Below are 15121 nucleotides of genomic sequence, written 5' to 3'. Positions count from 1 at the left end.
CTGCCATGACACAGCCCCAGAGAGGTCCCTGCGGGGACAGGGGGACTTGCCCACCTCAACAGCAGTCTCGATGGCAAATGGCTACTGCTGGGAACTGGATACCTACAGAGCCTGAGCTCATTCTCTTCCTCGGTGGGAAGTATTTGCAATGTGGAAGCATTGGAGGAAGGCATTGCCAATGAACTCAAGCATCGAAGAGCATCATGGAGACCATAAGACCGTAAATCCATGGGCAGAGTCTGTCTATCAGGGGCGAGTGGCTGGGGCTGAGCCATGCACAGGTCCCTGCATCGGCCAAAGAGAAGGGTTTCCTGGCATGGAGATGCTCTTTGCTCACTGTCATTTAATGATGGGGTGAGTCAAAATCATCATCTTCATGGAGCCTGTCCTTGAGGCTTTCCTCTCACAGCCAAAACAATTTCATACTCGCCTGCAGAGGGAGATGGCTCCTCTTTATTAGCCAAATTTTGTTGACACAGTTTGATGCTGCCACCTTACCAGGCTAGAAAAACCAGCCACAAAGCTGACGTGGCCCTGCTGTGGCCCATGAACAGGCTCTCCGGTAGGGATGCTGCCAGGGGATGTGAGGACCCTCCCACATACAAAAGCACTGGGGATGAAGCAGCAGTAGCTTATTAGCTGTTTGCCAAGTCCCGCAGGAGAGCAGCATTTGAGGCAGCGCCAGGCCCTGCCGTGTGCTCCAGCAGTGGCATGGCCACCGATGCTGGCCTAAGAGAGGGGTTGCAACAGGAATGGTGAAAGCGTTTGGCTTCACCCCTTTCCCATTGCCAGCAAGGAGCTGCCCCCAGCCCAAGGCTCGGGCAGAGCTGCATGGCCATCACCTGGAAAACACACTCATTTGCAAACCCAGGGTGTCTCCAATGCTGGGATGGCTCCCACTCACAGGGCTGCCGTGCCTCATGCGTTGAGCAGGTTTGTGAGGAGCTGCCGGGGCTGGGCAAACCTGAAAAGCTGGCTCAAGAGTGCCCCGAACACCTCCCTGCCTGGGGAGCCACTCGGGGCCCCTCGCAGGGAGCTTTGCACGCTGTAGCGAGACTGCTGGTGTTTTGGCATCCTGCTCAGGCTGCCCCGCGCCTTGCCAAGAGCAAGACAGAGGGGCAGAAGGCAGCTTTACACTGCGCAGGGCTCAACTAGGGTTGCAGCTCCTGGGTGAGGCTTCTTTAACCCTCCAAAAAGTATTGACTCACATCCAACTTTTCCTTGAGGGGGGGAAAAAAGAAGGCTTGTTCCCTGCTTGCTGCCTCCTAAACCACGGTTTTAATTTCCTAAGTTACGCCACAGCCCTACCTGCCTGCCTCAGTGCCTGTGACAGGGGAGGGCACACAGTAACTGAGAAGCACCTTGCCTGCAGATCGGGTACCAAGCTGAAAGCAGAGCTGCCTGAAGGATAAAGCTCACCTACATCCCTACCCCCACCAAGGCTTTTAATGTGTGTGACGGGCTACTCATTACTCTTAAATGAACTTAATAGCTAACTTAAGGCTTTGTTATACTTTCCTTCTGTATTCAATACTGAGAGAACAATAAGGAGAAAAGTAAAGAGAGAAAGCTATGTGTTTAATAGGAAGAAAGAAGATTTCCAGCTTTATTCCCATCCTCTGTAAAAGCTAGAGGAGCCCTTGTTTTTAACGAATATATCCAAATATTCCCAGAACCAACCCCCCATAACTCTAAGAATGGCTCCTGACAGTTTCTGAGCCCATACACAGCTTTTCCTGGGGAAGCCTCTTTTCGCTTCAGGGATGCTTTCTGAATGTCCATTTCTTACAGGATCCTTGGGCAGGTTTGTGCTTTACTCCATTAAAAGTTCTTGCCAAATTGTTTAATCATTTTTCAATACACTACATATATTTTGACTCCCTGGATAGACATGCCTCCTAACTCTGCTATACATTTGGAAATGAAAGTAGTCATGAAAAGCTCAAGGAGTTAAGGACATATCTGATAGGAGACAACATGCTAATGCTGCATGTGGTGCTTTCTGAAACTGTGAACGGCAAGGCAGCAGCGTCCTCAGCAAGCTGGAAAATAGACTCACATCTTTGTAAGCCCACACAGGCTCCTTGGGTCTCAAACATTTCTCCCTGCTCTTGCTTGCAAGCAAAACAACGTGCAGGTCTCTGCCCCCATCAGGCCACGGTGCCCATTTCCTCTGCAGTGCCAGCACTGGTGATCCGCATCTGGCCTGGAGGATTCTGCTGGGCAAGGCTGATGCTGGTACCCTCCCCTGCCACTTCTCCGAGGCCAGAGATGACTGCTGTGGGGCACAGCCAAACTGAAGGAGCCCCTCGCCTCCAGTGTGTTTTGCCACACGGCTGGGCTGTGGGGCACAGAGACAAGCCACTCGGCTGTGGCATCAGTTTGCAAGTACAGGGCATTTGTCCTCTCACTATTTTTTCTTCTCTGTATGTTCAAACCAATCCAATGCTGTCACCAAGCCACAAGTTTCCCCACGTGCTCAGCCTAATCTAAAAAGCCAAACTCTCACAGCGGTAGCAGTAACGATCTCCCTCTTCCACCCCAGAGATGACAAAGTCACGTGGAGACCGTAGCAGCAGTGACAAGAAGAAAAAGTGCTTTAATCTTGCTTGAACAACATCCTGAGAGAACTGTCACATGGGGGAAAGAATATAACTTTATTTAAAAAAAAATAATAATTTAGCTCAAACACAAACAGGATTGCAGAGGGTTGATGGAAGCAGGAAGAACAATATTTACCCACAGAACTTAAACCAGACCAATTTCATTCTCTTGTAGATTATACTTTCAGTGCCCTTCCCTGTCCCCAGCTCTACTTCAGGTCCTCACCTGCCCATACAGGAATCCTGACTCCTGGGGCTCCTGGTAACAAGGCAGAGGAGAAACGGTGTCTGCCACACATGAAATGCTATTCCTACCTCCAGAGCCTCCACAGCGATCCAAAAAGCCAGAAGAGCAACACCAGCATCTAAACCAACGTGCAATAAAAAGGGAACAACTTGCACTCCTCCCTGGAAGTCTGCCTACCCATGCCCCATTCCCAGCGTCCTCGCCAAGTGCTTCCACCCATGCCCAAATTCGCGTCCCCGCCCACAGGTGCTGTACACAGAGGTGTGCATGCAGGACTTTGCAACACTCCTCCCTCCCCATTCTCTTCTCACCCAGACCTGCTGATCTTTCACCTCTCTCCGTGCCTGTGTGCCGTACATTTCTTGGCACAGCAGCAGTTCGTTTCACAGTGACGGGATGTGCCCTGCAACATGCTGAGCCACTACTGCAATTTCTTCTCTTCTGTGAAGTGGCCTTTCATGCAATTGCCGTTCTGATACACGGGGATGGCCCCCTTCCTTCTGCACCACACCACAGATTTGTAGAGAAGGAATCCAATACCAGCCAGGCACAGCAGGAGAAGAGCCAAGATGTCCAGGCAGAAGTACTCGTATAAGGAGAGGTCGTAGACAGCAGGGCGAAGATACGGTGCCCCGTCGTGACGAAGGATGTACTCCAGCCAATACACTGTCCTATTGAGAGCGTGCATCGGCCTGTCCAGGTGCAGAGCCGAGATGAGCTTGGCTGCTTTTCTGTAGCTGCAAGGGAAGAAGACAAGAAGTTACCCTTCTGACAGGAGCTTTGTACTTGCAAAGTGGTCAGAGGTGTGAAGTCCCAAATGATACCTTAGGAGAGTGGTAAATTCCTTCCAGAATTCTCTTCCTATCTGCCTCTGAAAGCCGCTCCGATGGCAATCATGAGCCACGGCGGCACAAGCCAGAGTGCATTTACTTTGTGTTTCGTTAACAAGACTGGTGGTTCAGCTCCCAAGTCCCTGCTCAGTGGGTTCATGTGGACTGTTGCTTTCTGAGGGGAGTTTACACCCAAAGACCTCACCCAGCATCAAGCAACAGTCAGAGCATCTGGTTGTCAGGAGGAGGAGATGGAGCATTACCTGCAGTCCACTCCCTGCCCTAACTGTTTCTACAGAAAGTGGTTTGGACAAGGCCAGGGAGATCCCAAGGCGAGGCTGTGATCTCACTTTCCCTGATGACAGGCTGGCATTAAAAGGAAAGAGGTTTGTGCCTCAGCATCTTGGAAAGCTTTCTAAGAAAATTACAGTCAGAGCCAAACAGGACTCGATCATGCTCTCTAACAGCAAACAGTGGAGTATCTCCTCCTGGACGCACCTCAGGATTTCAAGGCACTGAGACGCCTGGCCTGCTGAGTGATGCTTGCAGCTCTGCTTGGTCCAGAAGCCACCACAGGCTGCGTAGTGGACAACACAAAGACGTGCTGGTCCTCACAGACAGCCTGTACCAAGGAAGAGCTTGATGCTTTTGGATGCCTCACCTGGGGTCAGAGATAACTGTGGCAACCGCCTGGTAAAGATCCTCTTCTTTTACACTGCTCCAGTCCATGAGGATACCCATGCCCTTCGCCTGCACCCTGGTCATGATGTCAAATTGATCCCCATAGAAAGGGAGTCCCACCACTGGCACACCGTGATAGATTGCCTCAAATACGCCATTCATCCCGCAGTGGCTGACGAAGGCTTTCACGTTGGGATGGCCTGCAGGCAAAGAAATGGCAGCAGGTCAGTGCCCTTCATGCTGAAACAGGGCTACCGGTGGCTTCCTCAACACACAGTGCTGATGTATGTTCAGGGAAAACAAGGCATGCTGAGCAGAGAAGACGCTACCCTTTGGGAACACATCTGGCTTTCGGCAGCCCAAAGCTTGCTGGCTAACATCTGGAAGAGGAGGGAGATAGGGGCCAAGGTGCAGCCTCAAGCAGGTGTTAGGCCAGGACCATGTTTTGTGCAGATCCGACTCGCAACAAGCAAGAGACTTAGACCCACACAGGTGCTGCTGTCCTTGTATGCCTTTGCTGTGGTTTGGGCTAAACTCCAGGGATGTTGCTAGCAGCGCGCACACACACACACACACGGAGCCCAGCCTTACCTAGCAGGTCGTTCTGGGGCAGCCACCCCATCATCAGGGTATTCTCACCCAGGTTTCTTGGCTTCTGCCCAAAGTATCTATGGGAGGAGATAAAGGAAGGGGGGGGAGAAAGGAAGAAACACACAGAGAACAATTATACGTTCAATCAGATCAAGAGGTGGAAAGCTAATTTTGTGTTTTGAGATGAATCACCCCTCAACACTGATTTTCATCTAACTCGAGTTAAGAGGAAGCCCATTCCCTCCTCACCTCCACACCACCCTCTGTGGGAGGCGAGCGAATGCGCCAGCCATCTTCTCCACCAAATCACTTGGAAGAGCTCGGATCCCGATGCCAAAGGAGACAACAACAACACCCGCATCTGCTGCTTCCACCCAGAGGCGCAGACCCTGCGGGCAAAACACACACAGTTGCCTTGAAGTCTTGGTGGAGAAAGGTCCTTCCCACTGTTGCCTCTGCCAGTAGAAAGTTCTTTGGGGAGGATAAAGCCAAATCCACCTGGAGCACAAAGCTATGTGGTTTTCACCAGGCAATGAACTTGAAAACCGCTGTGATTTCTGCACCCAGCCAGGCAGAAGTTACTTGAGCACCTGCTGGGCTGGGAAGCTCTGCAGGGAGGCGCCCAAAACTTGCATTTCATGTCATTACCTCCTGGTTTGGAGGCAACACAATTACTTTTTGGCAAGGAGGGCTCTGAAAACAGAGAGCCCGCATAGAAGCGGCCAGAGCCGAGAAGGAAATTGGAGTAAAATGAGGAAGGCTATTTTCCATCACCACTGAGGCAGGAGGCCTGTCAGGGTCTCCAGCTGTAGGCTGATACAACAGAGGAAACATCATGCAGGTACAGTCAGGAACAACATCTCGCTGGAGATTCCCCACAAACTCTGCAATGCTGAAGGCTCCTGGAGGTGGAAGAAGGGCTTCTACCCATCCCTGATAGCTACTGGCAGGATTTAGTTTTTGGTCACTAGGCAGAGAGGTAGCTGCAGCTACAGCAAAACCCACAGCTGTTTGTCCTTCGTGTAGAGGCTGCCTGTAATGCTACACAAACAGCTGTGTGTCTAGAACAGGATCCACACTTTTTTCAAGCAGGGCCAGAAGGCTGCAGGGAGAAGAGATCAGCCACTGCATCAGCTGTGCAGCAAACACCAACTATCCCCTTTTATGCCAGGCTGGGCTGAGCCTATTTCTCATTAGGGATTCTGTCCTGCTTCAAGTTTCCCATCTATCACAGTCAGGAGCATTTTAGGGAAATTTCATAAAATCTGTTTTTGAATATGAAAACTTCCATGAAATAAACACAGTAGAAGAACATGAAGGGCAAAGAAATAGTTCTTCCTGTTATCAAAGGAGAAAAATAAGTTGATTAATTCAGAATATCTTACTAGTAGTAGCCTACAGGTTGGAGGTTCATGGTACAGAAGAGCTACAAAGCACATTTCAGTGTTACTCTGTGGGGATATTTGTCCTTTCTTATGTGCTTCAGGGACTCAAACCTATCTTTGCAGAAATGCTTAAAACAACCCAACAGCCAAGAATCAAAAAGTTTTCAACTAAGGAATTTTGAGTTCTCCATCCTCTTAGATTTCACATCCTTTGAGCAATAAAACCAGTAAAACTGCTAAAGAGGAGAAAGTGCTAGTTTTACTTTTCTAAATAAAAGTACAAAGACTCATAAAACAGATGATTATGTTATCCATTATAATTGGGTCTTAACATTTGATTTTCAGAAACAACATTAAAGTTTCTAGGGAAGCACAGTTGACCACCAAAAGTTCTCACCATCTCTCAAATGCATATCTATATTTCACTGAGTCCTAATTCGGGGAACTCGCACCATAGTGTCTCAAACACGAGGAAACGAACACCTTAATTACGTAACTCTGCTCCAGTTCAGATGGGAGATTCCTTAAACTACACCTCAACCTACAGAGGCCCTCTCTTCCGCTGGCGTCCTGTAACCTGGACACAGGCATGCCTACCTGCTAGCAAGGCAGCCACCACCTACTGCAGGGCTCCGGACTTATCTCCATCATTCTTCCCTTAGGCGCCCTGGGATCTGTTCTGGAAGCCGGGAAGCACATGAGTAATGCCCCAGCAAACAACTCCCTTCTTTATAAGGCAGGTGTGTACATGGCCAGGTTGGACCAAGACAGTGTTTTGCAAGACCTGTGAGGTAGCCACTCTCTGACACAGCTTTTGGAGCACCCTACGCATGTTGCATTACCTACGTGCTGTGCCTCATGGGAGAAGGTGATGTGCAGCCATACACATCTGGAGAACTTCTGTTCTAAAGCCCCTGACCTCACTTTTTCCTCTTAATGGGAAAAAACTGGCACCCATGGTCTCAATCAAAGCTGCCATCAGAGACCTTGACAGGCCTCTAATAATTTGAAACTTTAATCTTTTCTCCATTTCAGTCCCTTAGTCGGGACACTAGGACAACCCGACTGCCTGTGTGTCATTATCCAGGTCTATTCCCCGCTCAGTGTTTGTAAAAGTGGTAAGGCAACGGGAGGAACAGCAGACAGTTCCTGCTCTGTTCCAATATTGTCTTCAGTTGGAGGCTTTAAGAGCTTGTCCCTCTGAATTTATTACTGGGGATAGCGAGGCACAGGCCAGAGAAAGCCTCTGGGATGCTTGGGGAGTTTTCCCTCAGGGGAAAAAGGGGATGATACACTTTGATTTTGTACATTTTGGGATTCCACATTGAATTTGATGAGGGAACAAACACAGCTCTCTCCTATGGGTTCTCAAGACTACAAGCCTGAGGGCAGAAATGCCCTGAGAGAAATGGGACTAAGGAGGAAATTCTGGATTGTCATAAACCAGTGATGAAGCAAAGACTAATTGTTCTTCCCATTTCCACTTCAAGAATAGGAACAAACAAACTACTCATGATCAAGTCCCAGGGGCAACACTGCCAGTTTAGGACTTTCATACGCCATTTTACATGGACAGTGAAGCCAAATGCCACTTCAGGGTGGACAACTTAATTCTACACCCACCCTGCAACCCCACAGCCCTCAGCGTTCCCTGTCTCCCTGATGCACCCAAGCACCAAAACACAGCAGCTTTCCAGACTCCTGGGGCTTCAGAGCATTTACAAGGTTCTTTAAAAGAAGATTTGCACTGAATAACCCCCCAGGTTAACGTGCAATCACAGCTCAGAGCATTCCCGCACTTACCACTGGAAGGGGTTTTGCAGGCTCAGCAAGGATCCCCCCTGTGAAAATGACATGAGGGAGCGTCGGACGGGGAAAGTCCAAAACCACATCGTTACAGAGGAAGAAGAGACTAGCTCCATGGACAAGGGCCAACATGGATGTCTTGGGCTCCACCTTATGCTTCTCCATGAGACGTTCAAACTTGGGCAGGATGACCAGCTTTGTAGCCACGCGAGTGATCATGTAGACTAGGAGATTCCAAGTCCTACCAAAGAAGCCCATCCTGTCTGTCATCAGGGAGTTGAACTCGGGGACATAGGCAATGGGGGAAGTGGCACCAATCTCTGCTGGGAACCAGAAACCAGTGGAGATCACAGCATATTTGACATGGAGGATGTGGGCCAGGATAAAGCCACACATCTCATTGGGGTCCACCAACAGCAGGTCAAATTGCTCGTGCTGAAGTTTCTGCAGAAGGGTAGAGTTTCCCAGCACCAGGTCACAGTTTTCCAGGTACTTCTCCAGAAAGGAAAACACCTCCAGAGAGGTCATCTTCCCTTGGAAGACCCGCTTTATCTTCTCCTGCACCCAGGCATCTGCGCTCTCGGTGCTGAAGATACCCCAGTACCTCTGCACACGGAAGCCAGGCAGGTAGGCTTCCACATCCCGGCCCTCATGAAGAAGTAGCACAGGGTCATGGCCCCGGTCAGTCAGTGCCTCTGCCACTCGTATGAAGACTCGCAAGTGGCTGTCAAAGACTATGGTGGGCATGATCAGCACCTTGGCACAGTGAGACGGCTCCAGAGTGAATGCAGCCATTAGCAAGAGAAGAGCAGCAGGGCATGGTAGCGCCATCATCTTCATCACTGCAAGGAGAGAAACATGCCATTAATATAGCATGAAATGCTCTGCCATGTACTCGGGCAACCAACAACTAGGATTGCAGCTGCAAGCCAGAAGCTCATGAGCTGGGAGAGAAGAACAGTCTGGAGTTCATCACTGGGAAAAAAACCAAAAAACAAGAAACAAAATACAATAAACAAAAAAAAGCCACAAAAATAAAAGACATTCAGATATCAGGGTGTATCAGGGGAGTTTTCCAGAAATTCAAAACCTCTCCTCTGTGCTCCTAAGGCTCAAAAGCTGCTTTGCAGAGAGTTAGAGAGGGAGAGCAGCTGGAGGAGCTCTGCTGGGTCACAGCACCAGCAGAGACACTCGCTGCTCAACCCTGGTCACCGCTCCAGAACCAGCACAGATGGATTGCATTTCCGTTTCTGCCCAGCCAGAATGGCTGGTTCCCCCTGAGCCCTTGATGTCTGCGCGAGCTCGCTGGGAGGCCTGCAGAGCCCGGTGGGAAGGCCGAGAGGCACTCTCTGGCTCTGGCCCTCGCAGAACTCCAAGCCACCCTGCTCAGCGCAGACGGGGCGGGAGCGAGCCCAGGTCCCAACAGGACCCTCTGAGAGGGCCCACAATGCCAGAGAGCACAGCGGGCGTCTGAATGGAGAGCTGCTCTGTGATGGATCAGCCATGGGAGGATGGGGAGGCTCCAGGGAAAGGACTGGGAAGGGAAAGCAGGCGCCAGGATAGTGATGCACTGGAAGAAGGCAAACCCAGAAAGCAGCCCCAGAGATAACGTGCAACACCCGTGGCACACTGACACCCCTTAGTCACACTCCTACGGCTGCCATCCCATCCCCAGTTTGGTGAAACACCCAGCATTTCTGTTGTGTAAGGGGTGTTGCTACATCACTGGAAGTGAATGCACCTCACCCACACCTTACATTATTTTGGGAGAAGAATTACGTGATAATTATTTGGGAACAGTCAGAAGCTGAGCCGTGTCCTGAGGACCCAGTTCAGACATGCTAGGAAGAGGGCGGGGGGGGGTGCAGAAGTTACAATGTGAACAATTATGAGTGGATTTTGGATGGCCCCACACACTAAGCCCCTGGGGGGCTGCAGGGATGGGGTAAAGCAGAATTTGGTCCAAGATTATTCTGCCAGCCTCTCCACTGCTGCTTGATCCATTAAGAGGCAGGAAAGTCCTAGATAAGATCCTGCTAAATCCAATCTTCAGACTCCCCTCAGCAGCTGGATATCTCTGGCCAGAGACAGCGCGTGGGGGTGCCAACATGGGAGAGTAAAAGTGCCATAGTCATCCCATCCCCCCTGTTGCTTTCCTGTCCTGTCTGGGGACAGGACATAGGAAAGAAACAGAGCAGCCGCTGGCTGAGACCCTCCCCTGTTTCAAAGGCAACTCCTGCTAGGGCTTGGACTGCCCCCCTTCCCACCCGGGGCCGGCTGGGTGGCTGTGCCGGCAGGAGCAATGAGGAAAGTGAGGAATGCTAGCAGCTACTAAGGGGGTGGCTGGACCCACAGAGAAAGAGCTCCAGGAGGATGATGGAGACAAAGGTGATGGGCTTGAGAGAAGACAGCAGAAGCCCTGCAAGGAAAATAAGGATCTGCCCAGGATCCTGCCTCCCTACCAGTGGGAACAGGCTGGCTCGTGCCAGCAGCAGTGGCCACTGTGGAGCTACAGCCCATGAAGCTGGTCTGGTTCTCAGCTTACTTGAGAGGCCCAGAAGGGATTTACCCTGCTCAACACTAGGGGAGGCAAAGCGGTTGGCTATGACAGTGTGTAGCAGATCCAGAGTGCATGCAGCTTCCAGGGAGAGAGGGAAGGACAGCAGCCCCATACTGCCGGCCTTCTCCAGGGCAGTGGGGAGCTCGGGACAGGCTGCGTGACAGGAACAGGCATAGGTTGTCCTGGGGCACCTGGTGGGTCACACACACATGTAAGCATGCTGAGAAGAGCAGAAGAAGTGGTTTTAAATGTAAGGTAGGTTATTTCCTTATCGGGCAACAAACAAAAGGTGAAAAAATGGTGCAGGTAAAAGCAACAGTTATTTAAAGAAAACATTTGTCACCCATCTTCAGCAAGTACCATGTCCTGCCATGGACCTAGACGCCAGGCATTGCTGAGACCCTCAGCTCTGCCGGGACCCTCCGGGGGCTACCAAAATCCAGATGACAAGCACGGTGCCAATCTCAACCCTCAGGCCAGGGGCAGATGCTGACACAGGAAACTTGCAGGCTGTTCTTGGCTGCTTCATTGCTTCCAACATCAGGTACAATCCCTAAAGGTGCTGGCTTAGGAATCCCTTGTCCCTGCCCATGCAACAAGGCACCAGGCTGCAGGAAGGGACCTTTTTTTCCTACCCCAGCTCTTGCCACCAGAGCAAATCTCTGCTCTGTCCATGCCCAGAGAGGTACCCTGGCCAAGGAACCAGCTCCAGCCCTACATCTGTGCTGGATGCATCAGGCAGGTTTTCAACCAGGCACATCCCTGATTTTTCGTGCTCCTGGGATATAATGAAGGCATAACTACCAGCCCAAAGGGCAGCACTCTGCTGGCTCCATCCCTTGTTCAGCCACTACTCACTGTTAGGTTCTCAGTTTGACAGCAAAGGGGAAAGACTACCTAAAATCTTATGCACACGAGGGCTAGATGAGGGAAGGCTCAACATCCATCTGCTCACCTCCCCACTTTACCTCTTGCCAACACTGGACACTCAGCTACGGCTGCCCACGAGCTTTGCAGCAGGGCCCTCCAGCAACAGTGGGTACTGCAGCCAGCGCAGCTCTGTCTGCAGCGTGGGGCACCGGCTGCAGCCCAGCCCTCTGCAGCCCCCAGGAGCTCAGCTGCCTGCACCCATTGCCGGGCTGCAGATAGGTGGTCTTCCACAGGAACCTCCGACTGCTGGGCACGGGAACATGTTTCTGCTGGGAGGTGAATTCACAGCCTGCGCCTCAGCAGAGGTGCGAAATCCAAGTGAACGCCAAATCCCACACTAGATCTGAGAGGAGAGCAGACAGCACCACCTCTTTTGGCATCTGAAGTCCTGGGCTAGGGGCTAAGTCAGATAAAAATTGCAAGAAATAGCACTGCCAGTGAAAGGGGAAGGCTTGTAGAGAGAGAATGCAGCCTTCCCTGTTTTCATGACAAGCGCTCGGTAGAGCCATGCCGACTGACTGACTTACACAGAGGAATCCCCTTAACACCACAATTAACACTAACAGCCAGAAGTCAGGGTTCAAGAAAACTATTAAAAAAGCCCATGCCACAGAGTCTCTAAGTCTCTAAGCAGCATGCGGAGCAGGGCAGGGCAGGCACCTCAGCAAGAGCCAGGACCAGAGGCTGCTGCCTGAGGGGTGGGCAGGGGGAAGCCCTCCCATGACTGCCCCTGCCGGCAGCAGCATCCCTGCACGCCTGGCCACCCTCAGCTGCTGGGAGCTTGCATTCAAAGCCACAGCAAAGTGTTGAAATTGAAACAGGAGGCAGCAGAAAGGGAGCAGAGAGAACACATCCCTCTGAAATCCCCCTGAGAGTTTGCCCTATTTAACACATTTGATGGGGTATGATTTTCACATCAGTGGAAGATCACATCAACTTAAGTAACTGAACAGCTACGGCTCTAAAGGTAGATGCTTCTTGAATTCAGGCACCTTTTATTAGGTTGAAGCACTGAAACCTCCGACAGCAAGCAGTCTAGGCAGAGAAGCCCATGAAGAAAGGGCAGTGAACAGGCTCCAGTTCAAGAACCCTGCTGTTTAAATCTCTCCCTCTTCTCCTGTATTTTGTATTACCTAGTTCCTACCTAGGACTTGGAAGCCCATATCCATGTGGCTGAATTATTTCTCCTCCTAGCCACTATCCAGCTCTTGCCCATAGCAAGAAGAAATGTTTTTACTGTAAACTTCTCAAGAATTAACAAAGCAGCACAATTCATTTGAAGCCAAAAGGAAAAGGCATCTTCACTTGGATGCTCAAAACTCTTCCTGGAATAAGAAACCAAAGTTTGCCTCACGTGTTGGGTATGATCCAGAAAAAACAGGATCATCTGCTACCATCAAGTTGATGACAGTCAGCCCAGTTGTGGCTAATTTATGGAAGCCAAAACTCCGTGCAAGCAGGCAGGTATGCAGCTCTGAGAGCAACTCTGCCACTGCAGGAAGATGTCAGGCTGCAAGCAGGAGCTGCCCAGGGGAATCTCTAGTAAAAACCTAGAAGATACAATGCTGTACAAAGTAAACTTAATAAAGCGTGTCTTGAAGCAGGGAAGTCGAACCATCAATCGCATCCAACCCAGCGCTTGGTGGCCTTCTGTGCTCTGGTTTTGGATTATCAGAGACTCCTGCTTCACCAGAGCCACCTGGGTAAACAACACTAACACTAAAATACTAATATTAGTGTTGCGGAATACTAATATTAGTGTTACGGTATAGAAAACAATGAACAAGGAAAAAAACCTTCCCTTCAAATAGAAGCCTCCCCAGGCAGCCTAGAGCCCTGAGGTTTTTTTTAAATATTGGTGGCACAGATGGCCTGCTCAAACCACTGTACCTTTCTAGCGTTTTTCTTTTGACATCTTTGTGGCGGTCCACAAGAAACACAGAGAATGAAGAAAGCCCAGATCCCCAAAAGACCAAAGGAAACAGCCACAGCAGTGATCAGGTCAGCATCAGAATAACTCATACTTTGCACCACACTCGGTGCTACTGCTTCCACGCAACGGCTTCAGAGGTGCTCTTCTCATCCTCATCCGTTTTGGACAGACTGATGTAGTTCCCAATCAGTTCCAAACTTTTGGGACCTTAGGCCATCTTCAACATCCATCCTTCAACATCATCAGAGTTTTATGGAGGAAGCTCTACAGGCAAGGTGGAATCTGTGGGCCAGCAGGAGGTTGGCAGTCTGTAGGTCACAGCCAGGGAACCATGGTACTAAAGAAAATACTGGTCCATAACAACTGAGAAAAGGAATAAAGATCTGTATCTCAGCTTGCCAAGGCATTTGAAACTACACACCTCTTCAAGAACTTGAGCTGGGGGACGGTATCAATACCACACATCTGCTTCCCCACCCAACCTCTCATCGCACATTAACTCTCTCTGGGTGGTAAGCGAGATTCCCCCCACTCCATATCCACAGGCTTCCTGGTGGTCCTCTGGAAGGGGCAGACACCACGGTGCTCTGCAGCAGCAAGTTCTTCCAGAGGGCCTTCTCCCCTCGCTTGCAGCAGGGTTGCACGACAGAGCAGCAGCCGGTACGAGGCTGTGCTCCTCGCGCACGGTCTCAGCTCTGCAGTGTGGGAGCACTTAAGAACACTATTTGTAATCCCCAGACACAAGAGACTAGAAAGGCTTGGGGCCGTTTCCAAATATTCACGTGAGCCAGAGACCTTCGGGTGAAAGCATGCAACAGTTCAGCACACATTTTGGTCTTAAGGAGGGCTTATGTCTGTACGACAGTCAAGCTGAACAAGTTCTTGAGACTGCAGAGAAAACTGGAGAGATCCAAGTGCACCAAACTTTAGAGAAGTGGTCAAGATGGATGGGGAGGAAAAGTCTTCCATTTACCGCCCTGTCATTTCAGCTTCTTTCTGCAGAGAAGCGCCGCATTGAAAGAAGTCATTAAACACCCCAGAAAGTTGTGAAACCTTGTGTAGGAAGCACTGTGGATTGATAAAGTCCTGACAGACAAGTCCGATCACATTTGACAGAATTACAGAAGCAGAGAAGCTAGAGATGAGTCTTATCTTCAGTAAAACCATTGACGCCCTCACGTAAAAAAAAAAAAAAAAATCAAACCCAAACCAAATGAAACAGCTCCTTGGATCTGAGCACACCGGAGGAATAAGACCTGGCTGAGCCGCCATAAACAAGGATTGAGGAGGGATGCATAGGGAGAGGAGGCAGAACAGGAGAGGGAAGACACTCCTGAGATCTAATCTCCCCGAGGAAGGTGAAGCAATTTACACAAAAGCGCCCAGGTGCCAAGGCTCTGATCCTGCACGGTTAGGCAGATGCTTAACTCGTGCCCTTCGGTAGCCCGGCTGAAGTTACCCGGGCTGTTCGCACCCGCGTCCCGGCCGAGCCGGCAGCCGGGAACGCAAACCGTTCCCCCCCGCTTCCAGCAGGAGGGGAGCCGGCTCCCAAAGC

At 50.6% G+C, this 15121-nt stretch overlaps 1 protein-coding gene across 1 annotated transcript; it reads right to left on the bottom strand.

The window, feature by feature from the left end:
• Window positions 1-2968: 2968 nt before the first annotated feature.
• LOC104129123 (2-hydroxyacylsphingosine 1-beta-galactosyltransferase) lies at window positions 2969-8983 on the bottom strand. The gene is made up of 5 exons (XM_009642027.2): window positions 8141-8983; window positions 5202-5341; window positions 4953-5029; window positions 4342-4561; window positions 2969-3587 (listed from the first exon to the last, which is right to left on the bottom strand). The coding sequence occupies exons 1-5, from the start codon at window positions 8981-8983 to the stop codon at window positions 3272-3274; spliced, it is 1596 nt and encodes a 531-aa protein (XP_009640322.1). The 3' UTR covers window positions 2969-3271.
• Between the last annotated feature and the right edge of the window lie 6138 nt (window positions 8984-15121).

Source organism: Egretta garzetta, unplaced genomic scaffold (genome assembly GCF_000687185.1).
Source record: "Egretta garzetta isolate BGI_Z169 unplaced genomic scaffold, ASM68718v1 scaffold56, whole genome shotgun sequence".
Classification (NCBI taxonomy): domain Eukaryota; kingdom Metazoa; phylum Chordata; class Aves; order Pelecaniformes; family Ardeidae; genus Egretta; species Egretta garzetta.
This window is presented reverse-complemented; position numbering and strand designations above follow the sequence as displayed.

Excerpts from the sequence above, each read along its gene's own strand:
- LOC104129123 (XM_009642027.2), bottom strand. The coding sequence starts at position 8,983 with ATGAAGATGATGGCGCTACCATGCCCTGCTGCTCTTCTCTTGCTAATG. Across the intron at positions 5,342-8,140 it reads CTGCAAAACCCCTTCCAGTG|GGTCTGCGCCTCTGGGTGGA; the intron begins GTAAGTGCGGGA and ends TTTTGCCCGCAG. Across the intron at positions 5,030-5,201 it reads CCACAGAGGGTGGTGTGGAG|ATACTTTGGGCAGAAGCCAA; the intron begins GTGAGGAGGGAA and ends CTCCTCCCATAG.